At 33.5% G+C, this 23290-nt stretch overlaps 1 protein-coding gene across 7 annotated transcripts in view; it reads left to right on the forward strand.

The window, feature by feature from the left end:
• Nucleotides 1-23290, forward strand: part of CDC73 (cell division cycle 73) — a 259032-nt gene that overhangs the window by 19301 nt on the left and 216441 nt on the right. For all 7 annotated transcript variants that reach the window (XR_010412199.1, XR_010412200.1, XM_054507917.2 and 4 more), the window contains exons 7-10: nucleotides 3578-3794; nucleotides 6682-6780; nucleotides 9469-9547; nucleotides 11395-11459. Coding sequence is in view for 5 of the 7 variants with exons in the window: in XM_054507917.2 (XP_054363892.1) it covers nucleotides 3578-3794; nucleotides 6682-6780; nucleotides 9469-9547; nucleotides 11395-11459 (460 nt within the window). In the remaining 2 variants the exon portion in view is untranslated. The remainder of the gene's footprint in view (nucleotides 1-3577; nucleotides 3795-6681; nucleotides 6781-9468; nucleotides 9548-11394; nucleotides 11460-23290) is intronic.

Here is a 23290-nt window from a genome sequence, read left to right on the forward strand (position 1 = left end):
ATGGTTTTCTTATGCATGTGTTGTAAGCACCAGTTTGCATTGTTCTTTTTTAAAGTGTTACCTTTTAAAGAGCTTTAAATAATAAGAAAAAAATCTCATGTATTTCCAGATACCCATTTCCATTGTTCATTTCTTTGTTCAGATCTATTTACCAATTTTTTTCCTTCTTCCTGAAAGATTTCTTTTAACATTTCTTTTTGGGCAAACCTGCTGATGATTAATTCTTTCAACTTTTGTATTGCTGAAAAGCCTTTATTTTTTTTTAGGAATTTTTACTGGATATTAAATTTTAAGGTTTTTTTTTTTTTTTTTAGATTTTATTTATTTGAGAGAAAGAGAGAGGAAGCAAGCACAATCAGGGGGAAGGGCAGAGAGAGCGGGAAGAAGGGCAGAGAGAGCTGGAGAAGCAGAGTCCCTGCTGAGCAAGGAGCCCAACTCAGGGCTCAATCCCAGGACCTTAGGTTCATGTTTTGAGCTGAAGGCACATGCTTAACCAACTGAGCCACCCAGGTGCCTTTTAAGTTACATCTTTTTAAGTACAGGTCTTCCTTGACCTAAGATGAATTACATCCTGATAAACCCATCCTAAGTTGAAAATACTGTAAGCCGAAAATGCATTTAATATACCTAATATACCAAACATCATAACTTAGCCTAGGCTACTTTAAATATGCTTAGAACACTTTCATTAGCCTACAATTGGGCTAACACAAAGCCTATTTTATAATAAAGTGTTGAACATCTCATGTAATTTATTGAATGCTTTACTGAAGGTGTAAAATAGAATGGTTGTATGGGTACAGAATGATTTTAAATGTATCAGTTATTTATCCTGGTGATTGCATGGGTGACTGAGAGCTGTGGCTTTCTGCCACTGCCAGGCATCCTGAGGGAGCATCGTACCACATACCACTAACCTGAGAAAAGATCATAGTTTGAAGTATTGTTTCTACGGAATGCATATCACTTTCATACCATTGTAAAGTTGAAAAATTGTAAGTCAAAACATTGTTAAGTCAGGACCATCTGTACTTTAAATGTTACACCACTGCCTTCTCGATTGCATTGTTGCTGATGAGAAGTCTGCTGTCATCCTTTATTTTCTTAAATTGTTAAATTTTTTAATGAAATGTGTCCTTTTTTTCCCTCTGGGTACTTTAACAGTTTTCTCTATTACAGGTTTTGAGCTGTTTAATTATCACACAACTTGGCCTTTTCTTCATGGCTCTTGTGCTTGAAGTCCATTGAGCTTTTGGAGGGAATTTTTGTGTTCATAATTTTTATTGAGTTTCGGAAATTTTTGGCCTTGTTTCTTAAAATATTTGGGTTTTTTTTTTTTCTGTTCACTTGACAGTTTCTATAGTTGTGTCATTCACTAATCTTTTCTTCCATAATTATATTTGTGATGTATTTGTAGTCTCCAACATTATATTTTTTTTTATCTCTGCAGGTTGGTTAAATATATAGTCCATGTCTCATTTAATTTGTTGAATATATGAAATAGAGTTATAAAAATACTTATTTTAATGTCTTTGCTAATCCTGCATCTGTGTCAATTTATAATTGGTTTTGATTTAGATTTCTCCTCATTCTGGCTTGTATTTTCCTGCTTCTCTACATGCCTTGTGATCTTTGGATACTAGACATTTTGCATTTTACCATATTGAGTGCTAGGTATTTTTGTATTTTTCTAAATTTTCTTTTGGGATACAGTTAAATCACTTGGAAACAGTTTGTTCCTTTTATGTCTTGATTTAAGATTTGTTATTTGGGCAGTGTTCAGTTAGGATAATTATTCCCCACCATTGCCTACACAAAACCATTCTGAGTACCCTACCTAATGCCCAGTGGATGTGAGGTTTTCAGTTTGGCTGGTGGGAACAGGAACTGTTCTTCACCCTCTGTGTGCTCTGGGCATTATCTCCTCCAATTTTGTTGGATGGTTTCTATACCTGACTCTTGTTTTCTCATAGTCCTGTGCTAATCAGTATTCTCCTGGAATACTTGATGGGCATCTTCATTGCAGCTCTTTCTTCTCAGGTACTTAGGCCTATGAATTCCAGCCACCTTGGTTTTGCTGGACTCTAGCACCATTTCTCAAATCAGGTAATCCGCTCGGTTTTGCCCGGATTTCCTCCCTGCGCCATTTTGAAAACTTACAGGTGGTTTCAAACTGCAGCATCCATAGGGCTCTTTATCTGGTTTTCGTTTGTCAGAGGTCATGGTCTCTCATTGCTTGATGCCAGGTATTTAGTAAGCTACTGTTTTACGTATTTTCACTGGTTGTTTGGAAGCAGGAGGGATAATCCGGTCCTTGCTACTTCATTGTAGCTGGAAGTAAAACTCCAATGATTGAAAGTCCAATTCACATTTGATTATGATTTAGAAAAGTATTTGGGTTTGATTTAAGTTATGCTGGTTTGCTTTAGATCTTAAGGTAAAATTGCACAGCATTGTATAAAATGAATCAAGTACTAGATGCATACTGAGCATCTGCTATAAAGTATCTTCATACCTTATATAAATAAACCAGTATACTATATAATACTACCATATTTAAACCTGCAGGAATTCCTGTCCTTTTTCCAGATGTTGTTTAAACATATTTCAAGATTGTCACCTTGTGATTAGAGTAATAATTTTGTCAACTGTTAAGGTACCCAAACCCTTTTTATTTTTATTTTTTAAAATATTTTATTTATTTGAGAGAGAGAGCATGAGCAGGGAGAGAGGGAGAGGGAGAAGCAGACTCCTTGCTGAGCAGGGAGCCAGATGTGGGGCTCAATCCCAGGACCATGACCCGAGCCGAAGGCAGATGCTTAACTGACTGAGCCGCCCAGGCACCCCTACCCAAACCCTTTTTAACTCTTTTTCTCATTTTGTGAAAAACGACACTAAACTTTGTGTTAAGTCTTTTTTTAATAGTTCTCAAAGTATAGCCCCTGTTTGCTATTTTGCCTGTTACTTGAAAATCAGGTAAAAAAAAAAGAAAACTGCAAAATATGGTTTAATCTTTCAGATAGTAAAAGGAATATATGTTGATATGGCATATAAAAGCCTTCATCACCTATAAAATGGGTATGTTATATACATTATGAAGGTTTGAAACCTTGAAATAAATTTCAAGGAAAAGCTAAGCTTTGAATTCTTTACAGAATGAATTTTTGACACACAACCCCCCCCCAAGGTGGGGTGTGTTTTTGTGTGTTTGTATGTACAATTTGTGTGGCTAGAGAGGCATTGGCAAATAAAAGTCTGAGAAAATGTTAAGGAAAGCAGCTATATTAATGGGTTCTTCCTTTTGCGGGGTCTAGAGGGGAGATAAACACAAGTGCAGGGATTTTTGTTGCATTGACCCTTCGAAGAAGTTACTGATTTGCTCATAGAGTAATAATGCTATGTGGACTCTTGATCTTACATGATTAAATACCAAGTATGTAAGTTTTAGATAAGAAAATCTTAATTATTGCCACTTTTAAGGTTATTTTTTTACCAAAACCTATAAATGTAACATGTATTTATGATGTGCTCAAGAGATCTTTGCAATGAAAATTTAAAAAACGGAAATTGCTTTCAGGTCTTTGTCTGAAGCTATGTCAGTGGAAAAAATTGCTGCAATCAAAGCCAAAATTATGGCTAAGAAAAGATCTACTATCAAGACTGACTTAGATGATGACATAACTGCCCTTAAACAGAGAAGTTTTGTGGATGCTGAGGTAGATGTGACACGAGATATTGTCAGCAGAGAGAGAGTGTGGAGGACACGAACAACTATCTTACAGAGCACAGGAAAGGTAAAGTATTTCACTCATTCATTAGAGTGAGTATGTGTATCTCATCTGTGATTGGTTATAGAACTGGCTAAAATTTGCTATTAGGATCAATTTTCAAGTTTTATCTCTGAAAGATCAGTAATAATGTAGATTTCTAAGTGGCCATATTTACCGTTTAGTGGTTGGTCACTGAAGAAGCTGATGTAAATGTCTGAATCACAGTGCCAGCCCCTTGATTTGCACCTCATTTGTAAATCCAGTGAATAGCCCAGTTTTCTTGTTGATCAGATTTTTGCTTTAACTTAATGAGGAGGGGATGGTGATGGCCAGCTGTGTGGTCATTAATATCGTTATTAATTTTTTTCCCACAAAGTAGACACTTAAGAAAATCAGCATTCATTTATTTGTGTATTTTATACATTATATCCTGTTGTGTGAATGTAGCAGTATTTATTTATTCTTTATTAATGGCGTTAGGTGGTTTATTTGTTTTTGTAGCTATAGGATTGTGGAATTTTTTTCTCTCCCTTTTCCTCATTTCCTCCCTTTCTGTCTCCTTCCCTCTCTATTCACAATTACAAGTAATGCATTAAAAAACATCCTTGTACATGTACTTCTGTGCATTTATGTGTATACAAAATTTAATTCCTAGAAGCAAATTTTTGGTTAAAGGAGATGTGTACTTTAAATTTTGAAAGATAAAAATTTGAAAGATAGTGGATGTTTAAGTATCTTAATGCATCTCCAAAAAGATTGCTTTGGTTCTGTTTCATTTACATATTTTCATTTGTCTTTCCCTCACCTCCCAATTTTCTCTTAAATGTTAATTCTCCACTGATGTGCAGTTGTTAATATGTTATGGTGAGAGAGTGTGTGGAAGTATGTGAGGTTACCAATGAAAGTGAACTTTAACTTTGGCCAAGGCAGACTGGTTTTATTTGCAGATTCTGGATTCTGGTCTTAAATTTATTGTGCCATATTAGTAGGAATTGGGTTACTCGAAAAGAGTACATGAAGGAAAGAATTTTCGTCCTTTTGTACTTTGTCATATTTTACAAAGTACTTGAGGTCAAGATTAGGAATCATTCCCCAGACCTTAGAATTATAGAGAAATCTGAGAATATAAATAAACTTCAGTTTTTGAATTTACAGTAAAATGATCTGTTGATACTCATTTTCATTGCATAATATGGCTGATAGTTGAATATTGCAACTGCTAATGTTCTACCAATGTTCATTATAATAGCCAAAAATTTTGAATCTTATAGTAAAGGAATAAAGCATACGTGCTATGCTCCATCTTATTTTAGACCAAACATTAAATTTTCAAAAAACTGAGATGAACAGTTTTCTTTGAGCTCTAGGTGGCAGGGTTTTACCATTATTCCAAAACTTAGTGCTCTCATTTAAGTTAGTGTTGCCATCACAGGGTAATTTAAGAAATAAATTATAGTTTAAGAATTGTTTGGTAGCTAGGTTTACTTCTGTGATCATCAACATTTTTAAAAAACCAGAAACAGCTGTTTTGACTGATAGTCTTTCTGTATATGGTTTTCATTTTCTGAACACTAAAAAACTTTTTAGGTACTCAGTCCTAACAGACCCTATGATTTTATTATTATTATTATTTTTTATTGTTATGTTAATCCCCATACATTACATCATTAGTTTTAGATGTAGTGTTCCATGATTCATTGTTTGTGCATAACACCCAGTGCTCCATGCAGAACATGCCCTCCTCAATACCCATCACCAGGCTAACCCATCCTCCCACCCCCTCCCCTCTAGAACCCTCAGTTTGTTTTTCAGAGTCCATCATCTCTCATGGTTCGTCTACCCCTCCGATTTCCCGCCCTTCATTCTTCCCCTCCTTCTATCTTCTTCTTTTTTTTTTTTTTTCTTAACATATATTGCATTATTTGTTTCATAGACCCTATGATTTTAGATAGATCTTCATTATTACCAGGGATTAGGGCCTTCTTACCTTCTAAATTTCTGGAATAAAAGGTTCATGAGAAAAATAAGTATGTTCCTTTACAGTTATATTATTATTGCAAGCAACCCACATAAAGCAACCTGATTTTATAATGCCATTAAGAATATACTTTTAAACTTAAATAAGTTGTTGTTCCTTGTTGAAAAGTTGTTTAAAAGAGATCATTAAAAGGAAGATAATAATCCCCTGTAATTCTTCCACACAAAAATTGCTGATAACATGGATTCTTCTAGATTTAGAGTCTCACACACTGTACTTTATTATTTTTAAAGTATGAAATTTGATTTTCATGTATTTTCAGTGATTTTCGATTAAACTTTGTTTGCATTTGTCACTTTGTTGACTTTTGTACTGCTAGTGCAGAAGCAGTGGTTGGTTAACTCCTGGCATCTTGGCATGAATCAAGTTTTTAAAAATACTTCCCAATTTAAAAATCTTTTAAAAGTGTACAGTAACTCCTAACAAACAGTATTTTAAAATTTTCAACATCTCATATAAATTACAGCAATCTGAGATTAGTACTGGAGTTTCTTATACTTAGAAGAAGTATAGTAATTGATTTCGTTACGAATGGAGAAGCCTCTTGTGACAACAAATCTCATTTTTATTTCAGTAACTTGTTTCCTAGCTACATATTTGAATAGATGCAGAATATGAATATATTTATAGCCAGTTAAACAGTTTAAGTAAAATAAAAATAAATGAATAACAATATGTTTATAATAATTTGGTTTGGGGATCAATTTTTAGTAGTACTTCGATTTTTATTTGTGTGTATAGTAAAGAACACCTCAGTGATGTAGTAGGGAAGAACTAATAGGAAAAAAAAAGTCTGAAATTGTTTATTAAACAAACTTACTGCCTTGAATACTTAATTTTAAGTGGGCTAATTAAGATCCATTTATATTTTAGAATTTTTCCAAAAATATTTTTGCAATTCTTCAGTCTGTAAAAGCTAGAGAAGAAGGGCGTGCACCTGAACAGCGACCAGCCCCAAATGCAGCACCTGTGGTAAGAATGTGTTACTGCTTATATATTAATTTTAATGAAAATGACTCTTTTCAGTATTGTAATTTTGAAAACATCTCATCTTGAAGTTTTTAAATCAGTAGCTTTTTAAACCTTTTGCTGCTTCAGTATTCTTGAAATATGTGAAAATCTTCCCCACCATTAGCACTTACACCGTGAGATCTCACCTCACACAAGTTAGATTGGCTGTTATCAAAAAGACAGGAAGTAAGTGTTTTCAAAGATGTGGAGCAAAAGGAACCCTTGTGCACTCATGGTGGGAATGTAAATTGGTGTAGCCACTAGGGAAAACAGCATGGAAGTTCCTCAGAAAAACTAAAAATAGAACTGCTGTATGTACCAGCAGTTCTGCTTCTGGGTATTTATATGAAGAAAATGAAAACACTAACTTGAAAAGATATATGCATCTTCATGTTCATTACAGCATTATTTACAATAGCCACGATATGGAAACAAGTGTCCCATTGATGGATGAACGGATAAAGAAATTGTGTTATATACACACAATTGAATATTATTCAGCCATAAAATATAATGTAATTTTGACTTTTGTGACTACATGGATGGACCTTGAGGGCATTATGTTAAATGAGATAAGTTAGAGAAAGACAAATACCTTGTGCTCTCTCTTTTATGTGGACTCTAAAAACAAAACAAGCTTTATACAGAGATATAGATAGAGATATAGATGTGGTAGTTGCTAGAGGTGGAGGGTGGGTGAGGAGTGTGAGAAATAGGTAAAGGGGGTCAAAAGATAAACCAACAACAACAGTAACAATTTAAAAAACCCCAAGCAACCAAAACAGAAAAATAAAGTTACTTAAGCAATAATTCTTAGAGACACACTTGGGTTAGAATCTGAAAGGGGCAAATTAGGAAAAGCCCTCTGAGAAGCTGTGTAAAGTAAGTAACAGACCTATTCATTGTTGCTTGGGAGAATCCTTACCATTGTTAGAGATAAAAATCCCTATTACCGTCTGTTTTGGGGCTTTTTCTGAAATCTTTGGTTATGTGTGACTTACTGGTGGATATGTTGTGTTTCTCCTGATCACAGATCATTTGGTTCTTTCATGGTACCTTAGTTTTAGCCATTTGGAGAGTTGACTGCCTCACTCATTGAGTTGCTACTTAGGACCCCTCCAAAGTAAATTTCATGTATGGCGTATAGGTTATATTTAAATTTAAACTCAAACATGTCCTCCAGTTTTGTTGAAAATCCTTCCAGCTAGTTTCATATAAATCAACAAGGGAAATAAACGTAGATAAAATTGTTTTTATGTTACATAGGGTTTTTTTTGAAAGTATATTAAAATTTGAAAGCGCACCAACACAGTCTTCGCTTGTTCATAAAATCATTGGTATTTAATTCTTAAGAGGTAGTAGACTTTTATTGGTATTTAGGTTGATACTTTGAGTTGACTTTCCAGCAAGTACTTAAGTGCCTACTCTTGTCAGGCAGTGTGCTGACAAAAATACTAGAGATACCTGCCCTCTTTGAGCTTAAAGTCTAGTAGGACTTAGAGATGAGTAAAAAAAAGTAGTGAGACAAATGTTGTGATGGTAAAACACAGGGTGCTTATAATTATGAAATTGGTTGATTTGAATAGCAGTTGGTAGGAAACATGTTAGATCTTAAAACAGTTAAACCATTATCCTTGTGATTGAGTTTTTTCCTGTATTTCTATAATCATTAAGATACATAAAAATTTTAATTTTGGCCTTTAGCTATAGTGTATACCTAGGGAGCATCTTGAATTAACTATCTTTCTATCTTTTGTCTGGATTAATATGTAGGGTAGCATCCTGTTGTAACAAAATGAAGAGTACTTTAGTCTTTCTGAATACCATGAATTTCCCAAGCAGTTTTGGGAATGTTCTTTAAATATGCTTTTTTAGGTTATTATAGACTGAATTTTATTTTTTTAAAGATTTTATTTATTTATTTGACAAAGAGAGAGAGCACAAGCCAGGGGGAGTGGGAGAGGGAGAATCAGGGAGCCCAACGTGGGGCTTGATCCCAGGACCCTGGGATCATGATCTGAGCCGAAGGCAGATGCTTAACCAGCTGAGCCACCCAGGTGCCCCAAACTGAATTTTAGATAAAGTGTTTGTGAATTAAGTTTACAACATTAGATTGACAACTTATTCTAAGTATCTTAACAAGTAACACCTTTATAATTTAGTTTCAGTCTTATCTCGTGCATTTATAATGGGCTTATTTCATAGTTCTCATTATTTAAATATTAATGACAATTTGGAGAATAATTCTGTTAAAAGGCTCTAAAATGTCAGTTCAGTAAGCTTTGAATTAAGGTTTTTTGTTAAAAACAATTCATAATTGGGGCATTTATTATTTCATGAAGAAATTTAAGTACTTAGAATGAAATTATTAAGCACACCTATTTTATTTCTCCAGTTTGAAAGAGTTTTGCATTTTGCCTTGATACAAGTTTATTTGGAGTCCTTTGCCCTGTCCCTGATAGCAATGGTAATTTTCTACCAGTAAACAATATCTTGAAAATAAGCATCAAATGACTCCCCACTTTTGTCTTATTGGCTATTGTAAGAAAAAAAAGCTTAGAAAATAATACACTTATTGTGATTTTTATTCTGAGTTTTAAGTAACAATTTAAAATGGTAATATGTAACTCATAATTAATTTTTCTGCAGGATCCCACATTGCGTACCAAACAGCCTATCCCAGCTGCTTACAACAGATATGACCAGGAAAGATTCAAAGGAAAAGAAGGCAAGTTACTTAATTTTTATGTTCCCCTTACTGTGGTGGTGCTGAATGTGAGATGTGTGTGATGTTTATGAGCAGGTGTTGGCAGACATCTGCAGGCCAAGTCTGGCCCAACACATATTATAAATAAACTTTTGCTAGAACACAGTGGCATTCATTTATGTATTATCTGTGGTTCCTTGGTGCTGTGACAGTAGTGTTGAGTTGTGACAGAGATTGTGTGGCCTGCAGAGCCTTAAAATACTATCTGGTCTTCTCCAAAATAAATTTGCCAACCCCTGGAGCTCCTAGGTGGCTCAGTCAGTTAAGTATCTGACTCTTGATTTCAGCTCAAGGCATGATCGTGAGATTGAGCCCTGCGTTGGGCTCCACAATGGGTGTGGACCCTGCTTGGGATTCTCTCTCCCCCTCTCCCCTCTACCTCTCATCCCCCAATGATGGGTTGCGTTCTCTTTCTCTCTCTCTCAAAAAAAAATTGCCAACCCCTGGTTAACGGCGTGAATTCTGGATCCAGATTTCCTATACCACAGTTACTTTTTGCGTGAATTTTGATAAATTAACTGCATTCTGTTTTAATTTCTTCTTGTGTTTCGTTGCAATACTAATTATAGTAGTAGTATCTATCTTTTAGTTTCATTGTGCGGATGAAACTAGTTAATAATGTATCTAGAATAGTGACTGGTATATAATAAGCTATCTGTAAGTATTTCCTGTTATTAACATTCTGCTTCTCAAAAGTTCAGACTGGAGATTCTATATATCAAATCATGTTTCTGAAATTATAAAGGTATACATTGAGAACTTGGGAAGCATAGATTTTAGTAACTATGTGAGGGCTTATTTGGGGGTAGCTTACCTGATATACTGGCTAATGCAGTAGTGAACCATTTCCATGTTATTGTGGTGGTTAGTGAAGTGCACTAACGTCATTGTAATTTCTCTTGGGATCTTCATTTATCTTGATTTGTGGAAAAAGATGAGGTAGAAGCAACTGAAAGTTTAACTTTTATGATTTTTTTCCTGCATAATCTGAAATCTCCACTTGAGTTTACAACATTAGATTGACAACTTATTCTAATTTCTACATGCTGTAGAAATACAGTGGTTCATTCTTTTATTCATTGCAGTGTTTTTCTTGTGGAATGCATTATGTAAAGTAGGGTTTGGCAGATTACAGCTCACAGACCAAATCCGATCCTCTGTGGGCCAAATCAGACCATGCCCATTTGTTTATATATTTTGTTTATCTTGCTTTTGCACTGTACCTGCAAAATCAGTAGTTGTGATAGAGACATATGGCTTGCAATGTGTAAAATATTTAATGTATTTGTATTAATGTAATATGCCTTTACAGAAAGGCATATTGAGACTCTGTCCTGGAACCTTTATCACTATATACAGCATTGCTTTTCTACAAGTTATGTAATATATGCCTATGATTGTAATTTTGAAACTTATTATAATTTAATGCCTTCTCATGATAGTAGAAGCTTTTAGTGCTAATGTAATTGAGTATTGGAAGTAAATAATTTGGAGGTTATAAAGTATTTTATTCAGTCTATTTTTAATATTCCCAAAATATCAAAACTTTTGAACACAATTGTAGAAATCAGTCTTAAGCAACTTCTTCTATAGAAAGGCCTCTCTGGCATGTATTGAATATATTTTTGGGACTAGTATCCCTTTTAAAGTTTTTATCTTCATAGGTATGTAATTTAATTTTCTGTGTATAGTACATTTGCTGCTTTGTTACACTATTAACTGTCAGATTATAACACAGATTATTACTTTAGGTTTGTTATTGATCACGAAATACATAAAATCTAACAGCAAACCCCCTTTCTTTGTAGAAACGGAAGGCTTCAAAATCGACACTATGGGCACCTACCATGGTATGACACTGAAATCTGTAACGGTAAGTCACTCTGACTGCAGAGGTTCTTCTGTTCCAGGCATTTAATGTGCGTAGCAGATGTTGAAGAAAATCTTTGTTCTCCATTATTTTCTATTTCAAACATTTATCTTTAATGACTAATTGTGCCAATAGATCTGTACGTTGATTATTTGATTTGTGGATATCCTTTTTTTGGTTTAATTGAGTTGAGCTGTTTTGATTAACTTGCAAGAAGGATGGATGCTACCTGGTTAGAGTATTTAATGCCAGTGAGGAGTTACAAGGTCCAATTTGGGAGAATTATTTTCCGTACTATCTTACGTTCTTTAAGATGTAATGCCTTATGCTCTTTAAAAAAAAACGGGTTGTAATGGTTGATGTAATATTTACAAAGTGCATACTTGCCAGAACCAAGTACTTGGATGTCCACAATTATAAGCCTTTGGCTCACTTTTGGCAGACTTTCTTTTATATAAATTTCTGGATGTTCTGATTAGGCCATATTTAACACTTAATTTTTATTTAGTCAGTGATAGGACTTGGTAATGTAGAGCAGGAATTCTGTTAACCTTATTTTGAGTATTTATATTACAGATTATTATTATACTTTAAAATACTATGTGGATGTATTAGAGTACCTATATATTTTAAAGCTAATACCAAACTTACTTTGTCTTTGTTTACGAATCATCAGATCTTTGAGGACTCAGTATGACATGGAATCATCATATATTTGCTGTGATTTTTCAGAATTAAGATATATCTTGTCATGCTCTTCCAGAGCAGATAGCAAATAAATGTGGAGAAGCTGATATTAAAAGTTGACCTTTTTTTTTTTTCCTGGACTTCAAATTGGAATTGAGTATTAGGTATTTTGCTAATACACTTGTTTTTAAGCTGTCATCAGATTTGTTTTTGTATGATTGAAATTGTATATGAGCTCATTAATTCATTTAACAAGTACTTATTGAGCACTTGTGTCAGACCCTGTTCTAGTTGCTGGGACTATAGCTATAAATAAGATAGATAAGGCTTCTGTAGAGGGAGTAGTCAGAGAGGCCTCTCAGCAGGTGACTGTTGAGCACAGACCTTACAGAAAAGCATTCTGTGGAAGGCATTCAAGGGTCAACATTGAGGCCCAGTAGAGTAATAGCATGAAGGCCGGTATCCACAGCGTAGTGAATGAGGGGAAGGAGGTAAAAGATTAGATAACACTCATCTTCGAGATCTGCCTAGTACTTCCTGACTTCAAAATGTAGCTAATGACTGCAGGATTAAATTTTTAAAAGATTCATTTATTGACATTTTCTTGGGAATAGAACTTGCCCACTGGCCATTCCCTAAGTGAATTATCGTGGAACTATAGTTGTTATCCTTAGGTAACCATCAGGGGGAGTTTTTTGTGGTTGTGGTCATTGTTGTTTTAACTTTTGTCTCATCTGAAATGCCGTGAAATTGGTTTCATTACTGAGCTTCTGTGCAAATAGTAAAATTAGTGATAGTTTTTATAGTGATGCTTTTTACAGAACAGTTTTTCTAAAATCCAAGGACAGCTTCTTAATTAAACAGAGTGATAGGACTCTGCTTCCTCATTAGACTTTGCTTCTATATATACTTACAAGAGAGACAAATTTAAACAAATTTATCGTGTTTGTTTTTACAGAAATAATCACATAAAGACATTGTGTGGGAATGCTCAAATTGTTGGTACTTTCTGTATTTTAATACCCCGTTTGAGTCTCTCTACGGTTTGTGACCTGATTCATTTTAGCAGTCGTTAGAGAATACATGCAGAGGTTTGAACTTGAAAGCTTTGAAGTTGCTCTGATAATTGTTTCTTTTTACTTGAATCTCAGGCGTATGCTTCCAGTGTAATGTTTTTTCCTTGTCTCTTTTCTTTTGGAATTATTACCTATTTATGAGCTTGTGAGTTTCACCAACTTTGTCTTATTCTCCAGTGAAGATTTCTCTTGTGATATCCACCCAGACACACAAAAGCAGTTAAACGTATGTTAAAAGCTTTGTTGCCCAGATGTGACTTCCTTTCTAGTTTACATATGAGCTCATTTTAGGTACCACTGCTTTCCAGGGTTTTGACATGTTTAGTTGATCTACATAGTTACTAAAATTAGTACCAGTCTATATTAGGATTGGTCTATATATCTTTTAAGTTCAAGACACCAGAGTCTTAACTTAATCTTATATTTAACAGGACTCTGGTTAGATATAAGATTAAGTTAATCAAGTTGTGCAGATGGCTAGAAATTTTTATGTAATTGATTTTTTGTCTTCATTTGTTATAGAAAAAGGAGTATGTGTTTTGACAGTATTTCATAAGAATCTTAAGTTACTGGAATTTATAAAAAATTAAGGCTCTGGTAGGGTATTAGGTAATACTTGTTTTTGAAGATAATTTATAGAAATTCAATATATGAATAGAATCCCAGGTATCTTTAAAGTTACTTGTTTGTATAGTTAAGTCTGGTTACCTTTTGACTTAGGCCAAGAAATACAATGGCATAAGACATGGATGTTGGAGTTGCTAAGGGGCTTTTCGGAGTTGGTAGACTTTCCCCAAAATGTGTTAGTTGGGTTGTATAATGTTTAAGAAACACTAGATTAAACAGATTTTGTGGTATAGGAATTTCATTATTTTTAATATATAAATATCTAAATTGGAAGACAAGAGTATGCGCATTTTCCCAGGCTTGTTTGCCCCTTTTCTCCCTCCTTTTGAGAACACTGGAAAGAACTAGAATTGTGTAGAATTAGTTTAAGTGAAACTATCTTAGTAGTTCTGGGTTGGGACTAGAAACCATTTAGTATAGGGAACACCAGAATGTATTTGTATGGATCCCTTTTGTGAAAGGAGCCATCTTAGACGAAGAAAGTGCCACTTAACAGTGTTTTTCATTATATAGAAAAGAAAAGGAGATGATGAAGACTTTTCTATGTTGGCAAAGAACTTACCTGTGGTTCCACTGGAGAAGGAATAAAAAGATAGATCACAGTTCACTCTTGTTATTTGTGAGGATTTGATAATTGAATTGAGAACTACTTCATTTAACCTCCCGATCTAGCTTATTAATGTTCAGGTAGGAAGGTCACATAATCTAGCCCCTGTTTATTCTTTTCTTAGTTCTTACTGAATATCATTGACTCTCAGTTACCTTGCTGTCTTCATTTTTGAGGAAACATTTTATACTCTGAAATTGTGCAGATCAAAAGCTTTTCCTTTAAGATTGTTCTTTGAGTTGACTCCAACAGAATTGTAGTTTTTAATAATAAGCCTTTTTTTTGGGGAACCATTTTCCTAATAGTAAGTACAGTTGGATGGATATTCAGTATCTACATTAGAGGTGTAATCACCATCAACTTTCACTATTTAGTAAAATCCAGAATCTCAGTCTCTTAATTTATATAAAGTTATATTCTTAAGCAGGAACACATTTATTAGTATCCTTCCAGCTCCCCTGTTTCATTCTCATTTGGTTGTTAATTAACTTGTTCATCTTTGCTTGGGGTGTTATGGGAGTGCTCTAGTAGCAGTAACGCTCTAGAGTTGTGTCTAGAATCTAGGTTAGCAGAAGATGGAGACAGTTGATTAAGACTTTAGTAATAAACACTCTCCTTTTCCTTCAGCACATATTTTTGAGTGCTTATTGTAATGGTTATTGTGTAGATTTTAAGGCTGCCTATGGGAAATTTTCTTCCCAGAGTTAGATGCAGCCTGTCTGTTTATAAATGCTAGTGCACTGACATCATGTGCCTCTCTCAGCGTACTTCTGGGATCATTCATTGTGCCAGTCTAAATGTGGTCCCACATATGTTTTATTAGGCATCCACTGTCATTTAAATTTTGTTTTATGCACTAAGATTTAAAATTAAAAGTATGTCACAGGGCGCCTGGGTGGCTCAGTTGTTAAGCGTCTGCCTTCGGTTCAGGTCATGATCCCGGGGTCCTGGGATCGAGTCCCACATCGGGCTCCCTGCTCGGCAGGAAGCCCGCTTCTCACTCTCCCACTCCCCCTGCTTGTGTTCCTGCTCTCGCTATCTCTCTCTCTGTCAAATAAATAAATAAAATCTTAAAAAAAAAAAAAAAAGTATGTCACAAAAACAGTCTGGATTTTCAGCTTCTTTTGAAAAGCTGTCTGGCATGACTGGGTACTGGTTCTGTAGTAAGAGTCACACTGATCCAAACAATGACTACCTTTAGCTGGGATGTTTTCTGTAGGTTGCCCATAGGCCTCACTGCTCTATTGTCCTTGATCTATTTATTTATTCACTTATTTATACAGTTGACCTTTAAACAACACTGAGGTTAGGGGTACTGACACCCCCTACCCCCTGCAGGCAGTTGAAAATCTGCATATAACTTTTGACTTGCCCAGACTTAACTACTAATAGTTAACTAGTAGTTAATAGACTTAACTATTCTTGACTGGAAGCCTTGTGGATAACATACAGTGTATTAACACATATTTTGTATGTTAGATGTATTATAATAATGAAGTAAGCTAGAGAAAAGAAAACATTTAGAAATAAGAGAAATACATTTTTGATACTGTACTATAAAAAAAATCCACATATAAGTGCATTTTGCTACTCAAACCCATGTTGTTCAAGGGTCAGTGGTACTACCTTCTTAGACCCTACTGGCCTTTCAGTTTGAAATTCTTGATCTAAAGGCAGTGTTATATTGTTAAAGAGAAGGTAATCGGTTGAAAGCACTATGTATTTAAGGGTTCGAACTCAGTTCTGGCTCTGAATCCCAACTCTTCCACTCATTATGCCACTAATGAAGGTGAGATTATTTAACCTTCCATTGAGTGGTCTTGTTTTTATTTTGTAATAAAGATAATAGAACATATCATAGTCTTGTTGAGGACTAAAAGACTATATAAAATGCTTAGCACAGGGAAGACTCAACAAATAAATGATGGTTACTTTTATTATGAATTTATAATTTTATATATAATCTTACTTTGATTTAGGCATAAATGTAGGCAACTATAGCTTCACAGATATATTTAATATTACGTGTTTAATGATGCCATGTTCATTCAAAGTTACGAAGACTAGTTTATTTAAATGTTACAAAAACTCTTTTCCTCTTTAGTAATTGGGATATTTTTACTGTGGCTGTGTATGTTTATCTTAGTGTTCTTTATCCTGTGAGAAAAAATTGCTGCAAAGAAGTTATCATATGGTGGGTAATAACTTAGCTAGGTTAGGCTTTTCTACCTACCTGTTCGGACTCAAATATAAAAAGAAATGAGGGACGCCTGGCTGCTCAGTTGGTGGAGCATGCGACTCTTGATCTTAGAGTCATGAGTTCAAGCTCCACATTTTTGGCGTAGAGCTTACTTAAAATTAAAAAAAAAAAAAATTTTATTTAGATTTAAATTATTTAATTTGATCAAAAAAGGTATATGGGGGGATGGGTGAAATGGGTGGTGGGGATTAAGAGGTACAAACTCAGTTATAAAATAAGTAAGTCACATGGGATGAAAAGCACAGCATAGGAATATATTTGGTATTGTAATACACTTATGGTGAGCATTTCATAATATATATAATTATTGAATCACTATTTTTTATATTGAAACTATGTGAGCTATACTTCCAATAAAAATTTTAAAAAATTAAAGAGCATAATAAGTACTGGGATTTTAATATGTGGTCATAAATAAGGATATTACTTTTATAATTTATAATTGCATTCTATATTTACATTAGTATATTATTCTGCTTGAATATTATATTGCACTTGAAATAATTTTCAAAACTTGTAGGCTATCTTGATATTTCAGGCAGCAGGGTGGTACTGTCCTCTGTGAGCCTAAGCAGTATAAAGGTGTACCCCCTAAACAAAACAAAATATTATTTGGTTTCTGTCAGTAACTTGTTCTATGTCTTAAGCTTTTGAAAGTTAATCTTACATGTTTACTACCTGTTACATGAAGTAATACTTAAGTATTAATATTTTGTACAGTTTATTTCTAATATTTGCATTTTTATAGACTTTTCTAAGAGTTCATCACTTAGACAATATTTTTTTCTCCGTACTCAAAACACCTCTCCTATCCTTTTTTTTTTTTAATTTTTTTATTCTTATGTTAATCCCCATACATTACAACATTAGTTTTAGATGAAGTGTTCCATGATTCATTGTTTGTGCACAATACCCAGTGCTCCATGCAGAATGTGCCCTCAATACCCACCACCAGGCTAACCCATCCTCCCACCCCCCTCCCCTCTAGAATCCATCTCATATCCTTTTTATAGTAGTTTTGCCCTTGTGATTTTTCCAGTTTTTTTTCTTTTTTAAAACGTGCTCATTATAGATCTGGACTATGTCTATATACAGGGAAGATAAGGTACAAGAGAGAGCTTTCCATTATGGTTTTTTGGGCTTTTTGTTGCAACAGATTAGGCATCAATTTTGTCATCTGAAGAATGGTACTATAGTAACTTCTCTGGCATTTGTTTTGAGGTTTTATATGTGTACAGGCATACCTTGTTTACATATTTCTCTTCAGTGCTGTTCAGTTATAGCATTGAATTAATTATAGTTATTGAGGAATATTTTTATATTAAACATAGGTAACATTTGTAAACTTTTTAAACCGAATAATACAGAAAATACCCTCCTCCTCTCCTTTTTTAAGTTAGGTAGTATTTAGACTGAACACTTATTTAGATGGGTGTGTATTAATCTCCTTACACTGATACTCCTTGTGGTGAGAGATATTAAAGTCTAATTTTACCTTAGTATTTTGTCAACATTTGATGCTATTCTGATTCAAGAAAAATGAATTATAAAAACATTAATAGGTGTCAGGAAATTTTAATGCATATAAAGTACATTGTTTTTATAATACTGCTTTTTTGTTTCTTTTAGTTTATGTATTTTATTGAGCTTTATTGAAAATCCATTGCACAGTTAATGGTACTTTTGGTATAAGCCTATACAGTTAAACTCCATTAATTTAGCTTTGCATTTCTTTAAAGAATAATTATTGGTTTATCCAAAGTGTCTTAGAGATTTTATTTTATTTTATTTTTTTTTAAGATTTTATTTATTTCTTTGAGAGAGAGAGAGAATGAGAGAGAGCACATGAGAGTGGGGAGGGTCAGAGGGAGAAGCAGACTCCCTGCTGAGCAGGGAGCCCGATGCGGGACTCGATCCAGGGACTCCAGGATCATGACCTGAGCCGAAGGCAGTCGCTTAACCGACTGAGCCACCCAGGCGCCCCTAAAGTGTCTTAGAGATTTTAGTAATACCTATAAGATATCTTTAAAATTAATCTAGGGATGCCTGGGTGACTCAGTCGGTTAAGCGTCTGCCTTCGGCTCAGGTCATGATCTCAGGGTCCTGGGATCGAGTTCCGCATCAGGCTCCCTGCTCTGCAGGGAGCCTGCTTCTCCCTCTGCCTCTGCTTCTCTCTCTGTCTCTCATGAATAAATAAATAAAATCTTTAAAAAAATAAAATAAAATAAATCTACTCATGACCATGTAGTTAATATAGTCACAGAAGTTCTGAGACTTATTTCTGAAAGAAACAAAGTTAATGTTTGCACATATGTCAGAAGTAGTCTAGAAACTGTTGTGTAATTTTTAATAACAATGTTAATGTCACCTTTTTTTCAGTGCTTTAATATTGATCAATGTAAGAACAGGAGAAAATAGAAACCAGTTTGGAAATAGAATATTTTGTTAACAGCATGATAAAAATTTATACTGTAAAATTTCATTTTGATTATATAAAATCTTTTAATTTTAATTCCATGTGTCATTATAAATACCTATAGTTATTTATGACCCAGATGTGCACAAAAGCATACTTTTTTAAAAAATCTCTCTTGGACCTATTACGTACAGCATTTCATTCCAGTTTCTATTTACCTTCATCAGTACAACTTCAATCTATTGAACATACTTCATCACTTTTAAATTCTAACTCCTTCTCAAGTATATTTTTAGACTAACTACCATTGTTGTTTAATATAGGCATGACTGTATTTTATATATTATGTATTTTTCTTCATTATTTTGAGGCAAAAAGTTTAATATTTAATATTTCCTTTAATTTCATGGCAAATGATTTGAATCAGTTCATATGAAAAAACCTAGTATATTTAATAACATTCTGTAATTGGATGTTTAGGTAATTCCTTGATAGGTACTTTTCTATTGGTTGTTGTTGGCAGAGTTTTAGTTTGCTTTATCATTTCTAGGTCTTCATAAATTGATTTAAATCTTCAATGAATTTCAATCTTTTATATAAATCCTATATTCAAATTTTATTTTCTTTGTTGTCTTAATTATATTTGTCTTAATATTCATTGCATTTCTAGTTAGTTCATCCCCTTCCCTTCCCTCTCCCCAGCCCTGCCAAACCTCATTTGATCTTTAATTCTAGGTTTTGGTTTCTTTTCCAGGTCTTTTTCTTGATGGATGTTTCTTTTAGTGTTGTTCTTCTTGTCTTTCCTGCTTCTCATGTTCCTCTGTGAGTGACTGTTCCCATGTTCATTTTAAGTATCCGTTTTTAAACTCTTTATTTACTTCTGGTCTGGACAAATCTTAGTATTTAGAAACTGAGTTCTTATTTGAAATTTCAGAGTGGTGCTTTGCTGTGAATAAGTTGAAGACATTCATTTGAAATGCTAAGGAATTAAAGCTTTTTTAAGATTTTTATTTTTTACTTCATTGGAGATAAAAGGCATACCATAGAACTCAGGTAATTGTCTCAGTATTGAAGTTGTCATATTTTATGTTGTCATTAAAAAGCATTTGTTCTTTGCATTGGGATTTTTGCAGTAATATATAAGATCAAAGAGTTATTTTGAAATTAAGTCAATTTAATATTTTACAAAATTTCAAGTCAGAAATAACTGATTTAGTGTCATCTACAAACAGTGAATTCTGGACACTATCCATCTAATGATTTACCATCCTAAATTTGGTAGATGCTTCAGTCTTTTGGTGTCTTTTTGTCATTTCTGTCTTATACATGCATTGCTATAAATATTCTGGAATTGAATTCCTCATGTATTTTAATGTATCAAATTTGAGAACTAAAATTAAGCAGTTCTTTGACCTTTCAGAAGAATTTGAACTTCTGTTATATAGAAGGCTTTTAGTTTTCTTTATTAAAAAAAAACAAAAATTCAGCTTCTGCTATGATTAAAATGTAATTTTATCTTAAAAGGTTATATGAAATATTTCATTGTCCTTAGGAATTGTTGAGTTTTAACATAGAACTGCATCATAATAACCAGCATTCTGATAGTAAATTTGTGGGTACATCATAATTCATCAAGAACTTTTGTATATATTGTCACATTTTTTCCCCTACAAAAGTTACTTTAACAGGAAAAATAAGCATTAAAAGCTTAATTATTTAAATAAATTTATATTGGGAACATTTTTTCCTTATCTTGACTAAATGTAATAGATATAATTGATCTAATATCTTCCAATAAATTGGTAGATACCAAGTTTTGGGAGACCCATAGTACACATATGATTTATTTCTAAACATTCAAGAGTCATTATTAGTATTTTTGAAAAGTTTGTATATTTTTTAAAGCTTTATAAATATCAGCATGCTGATGCAACATACCTCGTTATGGAATACTGGTGGAATTACATTTATATTTTATATTGGAACCCTTTTGTGGATTACTGAAGACCAGTCTGTGGTCATATAATCGGGTTCTAATTGCGTTAAGCATTTTCGCCAACAACTTTGTTAGGTAACAAATCAAAGTGTAAATAACTGCTGCTGATGAACAGCGACAGAGAAGGTTATAGTCCCTGGGGATGATTAGTTGCATGTATCCCAGGTTGCCTAGTAAGGTGGCATTTCCTTATTAATTTACTATGGCCCAGAGAAAGGCTGAAAAACTGGGTAATAATACCACGGTAATAATACCATGAGATATTTGTTACTCAAGCTTATGAGAGTAGCATTTGAAATGCTAAATGATGATTTATTAATTTATACTGAGGAATGTAATTGCCAAGAATCCCGAATAGTCAGCTCCTATATCTAGCACAGACGTGTTTGAAGCTCATGGGAGATCATGGTATAAAGATTGCACAGTGACATTAAATTATATCCTTCAAACGTTTAATTGTATTAAAGTAAGACTGCTTGATATTTGCATCTCTTCAATAAAGACAGACCTATTTGCAAGGCCAGGGAACCTTTCTCCTTGGTCACTGCTTAGAGGGGCTTTGTCATCATTTGCCATTGTGACTTCTTTTCTTACTGGTGTGTCTGACAAATTCCAAGTGAATATGATATATTTCTTTAGATAGATTACTGCTGCAAGTTTAAGACTTGAATATCTCATTCTCTTCTGTTTGATTTATTAAAAAGTATTGATTAGGGACTAGGTCTTTTGAATTTAAGATTCATGATGTAGATATCCAAAGGTTCTGATTTGTCACTAGAGAGAGTAGGCAACGGTAGATGGCCTGGCTAGAAGTCTAGCTGTAGATCTAGGATTAATCCTATTCAGTTTTGTTGATTTGGAATGGGACACAAGGAGCAAGAATTTCATACAGGATTCTGAAAATCACTTATTTCTATCTTCCACTTATTCTCAGAGTGATAAATTAATGAGGTTACTTAAATCCCACTCTACTGATTAATTCAGTAATTTTAGTGCTACAAAGCATTACAATTTAAGTGTTTTCTTGGCAATGTATAGAAGTATTTAAGATTTAGAATGCAGTCAGAATGAGTACAAAAACAAATATAATTAAAGTACAAATGGAGAAGTACTAATAAGAGTACTGTTGTAGAAGACTATAAATAGATAAGTAATGCTGTCTTGGGATAAATCTTTTACCCATCTTAATGCTTCTTTGGCATATTTATTTGAAAGATGTGCATATATACATAATGTAGTGCTAAGTACTAAGGATTTTTTAAATAAGGATAACTAATCCTATAGAAAATTTTCCTGATTTTAGTTCATGATTAACTTGGTTATACTTCTTATATAAAATTCAAGTTAGACAAATTACCAGAACTATTTTCAGTGATAGGAGAAGGAAGGTATTTTTCTCTTTCACACATAAATGAGTACCCCCCCCATATAACGGGCCCCCTCATAAATGCATAAATAATTCTAAAAATGTGCTTGAAGTATTCGTTGGTACGTTTAAACTAAATATGCTAACATTTGTATTTGGTCTGTAATGAAAAACTGCTGTTTTTATTTAAGCTTTTATTTCTTTATGCTCTATTGATTTTTGGTGCTTACCTATAAAAAATAAGTCATCTTTTATTCCAGTAGGAGTTTCACATATAAGCTCTCTTTTGCTTTGTAATTTTAGGTTGAATTCATTGAACAATTATCAAGTCTGTAGGGAAAGCTAATTTCCAAAACCACTCAGTGTTTGTTACATAAGCTGAATTCTTAGAAACATCACTGCGAAATTGTTTTTAACGAGTGTAGAGAAATGTAGAGTTGGATATAACAAAAGTAATTAATGTAAAGGAATTTGTGTGGTTTAAGAGTGTTTCATTATTGCCTTACATTTTCTAGTTTGTAATGATTTAAAAGGCTTAAATGTAATGATTAAAATTGAGGGTTGGCAGACATTTTCTCTAAAAGGCCAGATGGTATATATTTTAATCTTGTAGGCTAATAGGCAGAATCAGAGATGTTAGGTAGGTGCTTACATAACAGGAGATAAATAAAATCTCCACAAATTTTCAATGACAAATATAATAGTAAATGAGTAAAATTTTATGTAATACTGATCTGCTAATGAGAAGAATGGAATTTATTTTGGTGGCAGGATAACATTATATGATTCAAAGTTAGTG

Source organism: Mirounga angustirostris, unplaced genomic scaffold, assembly GCF_029215605.1.
Source record: "Mirounga angustirostris isolate CCGP_5_RB_7025 unplaced genomic scaffold, mMirAng1.0.hap1 SCAF_6, whole genome shotgun sequence".
Taxonomy (NCBI): Eukaryota; Metazoa; Chordata; class Mammalia; order Carnivora; family Phocidae; genus Mirounga; species Mirounga angustirostris.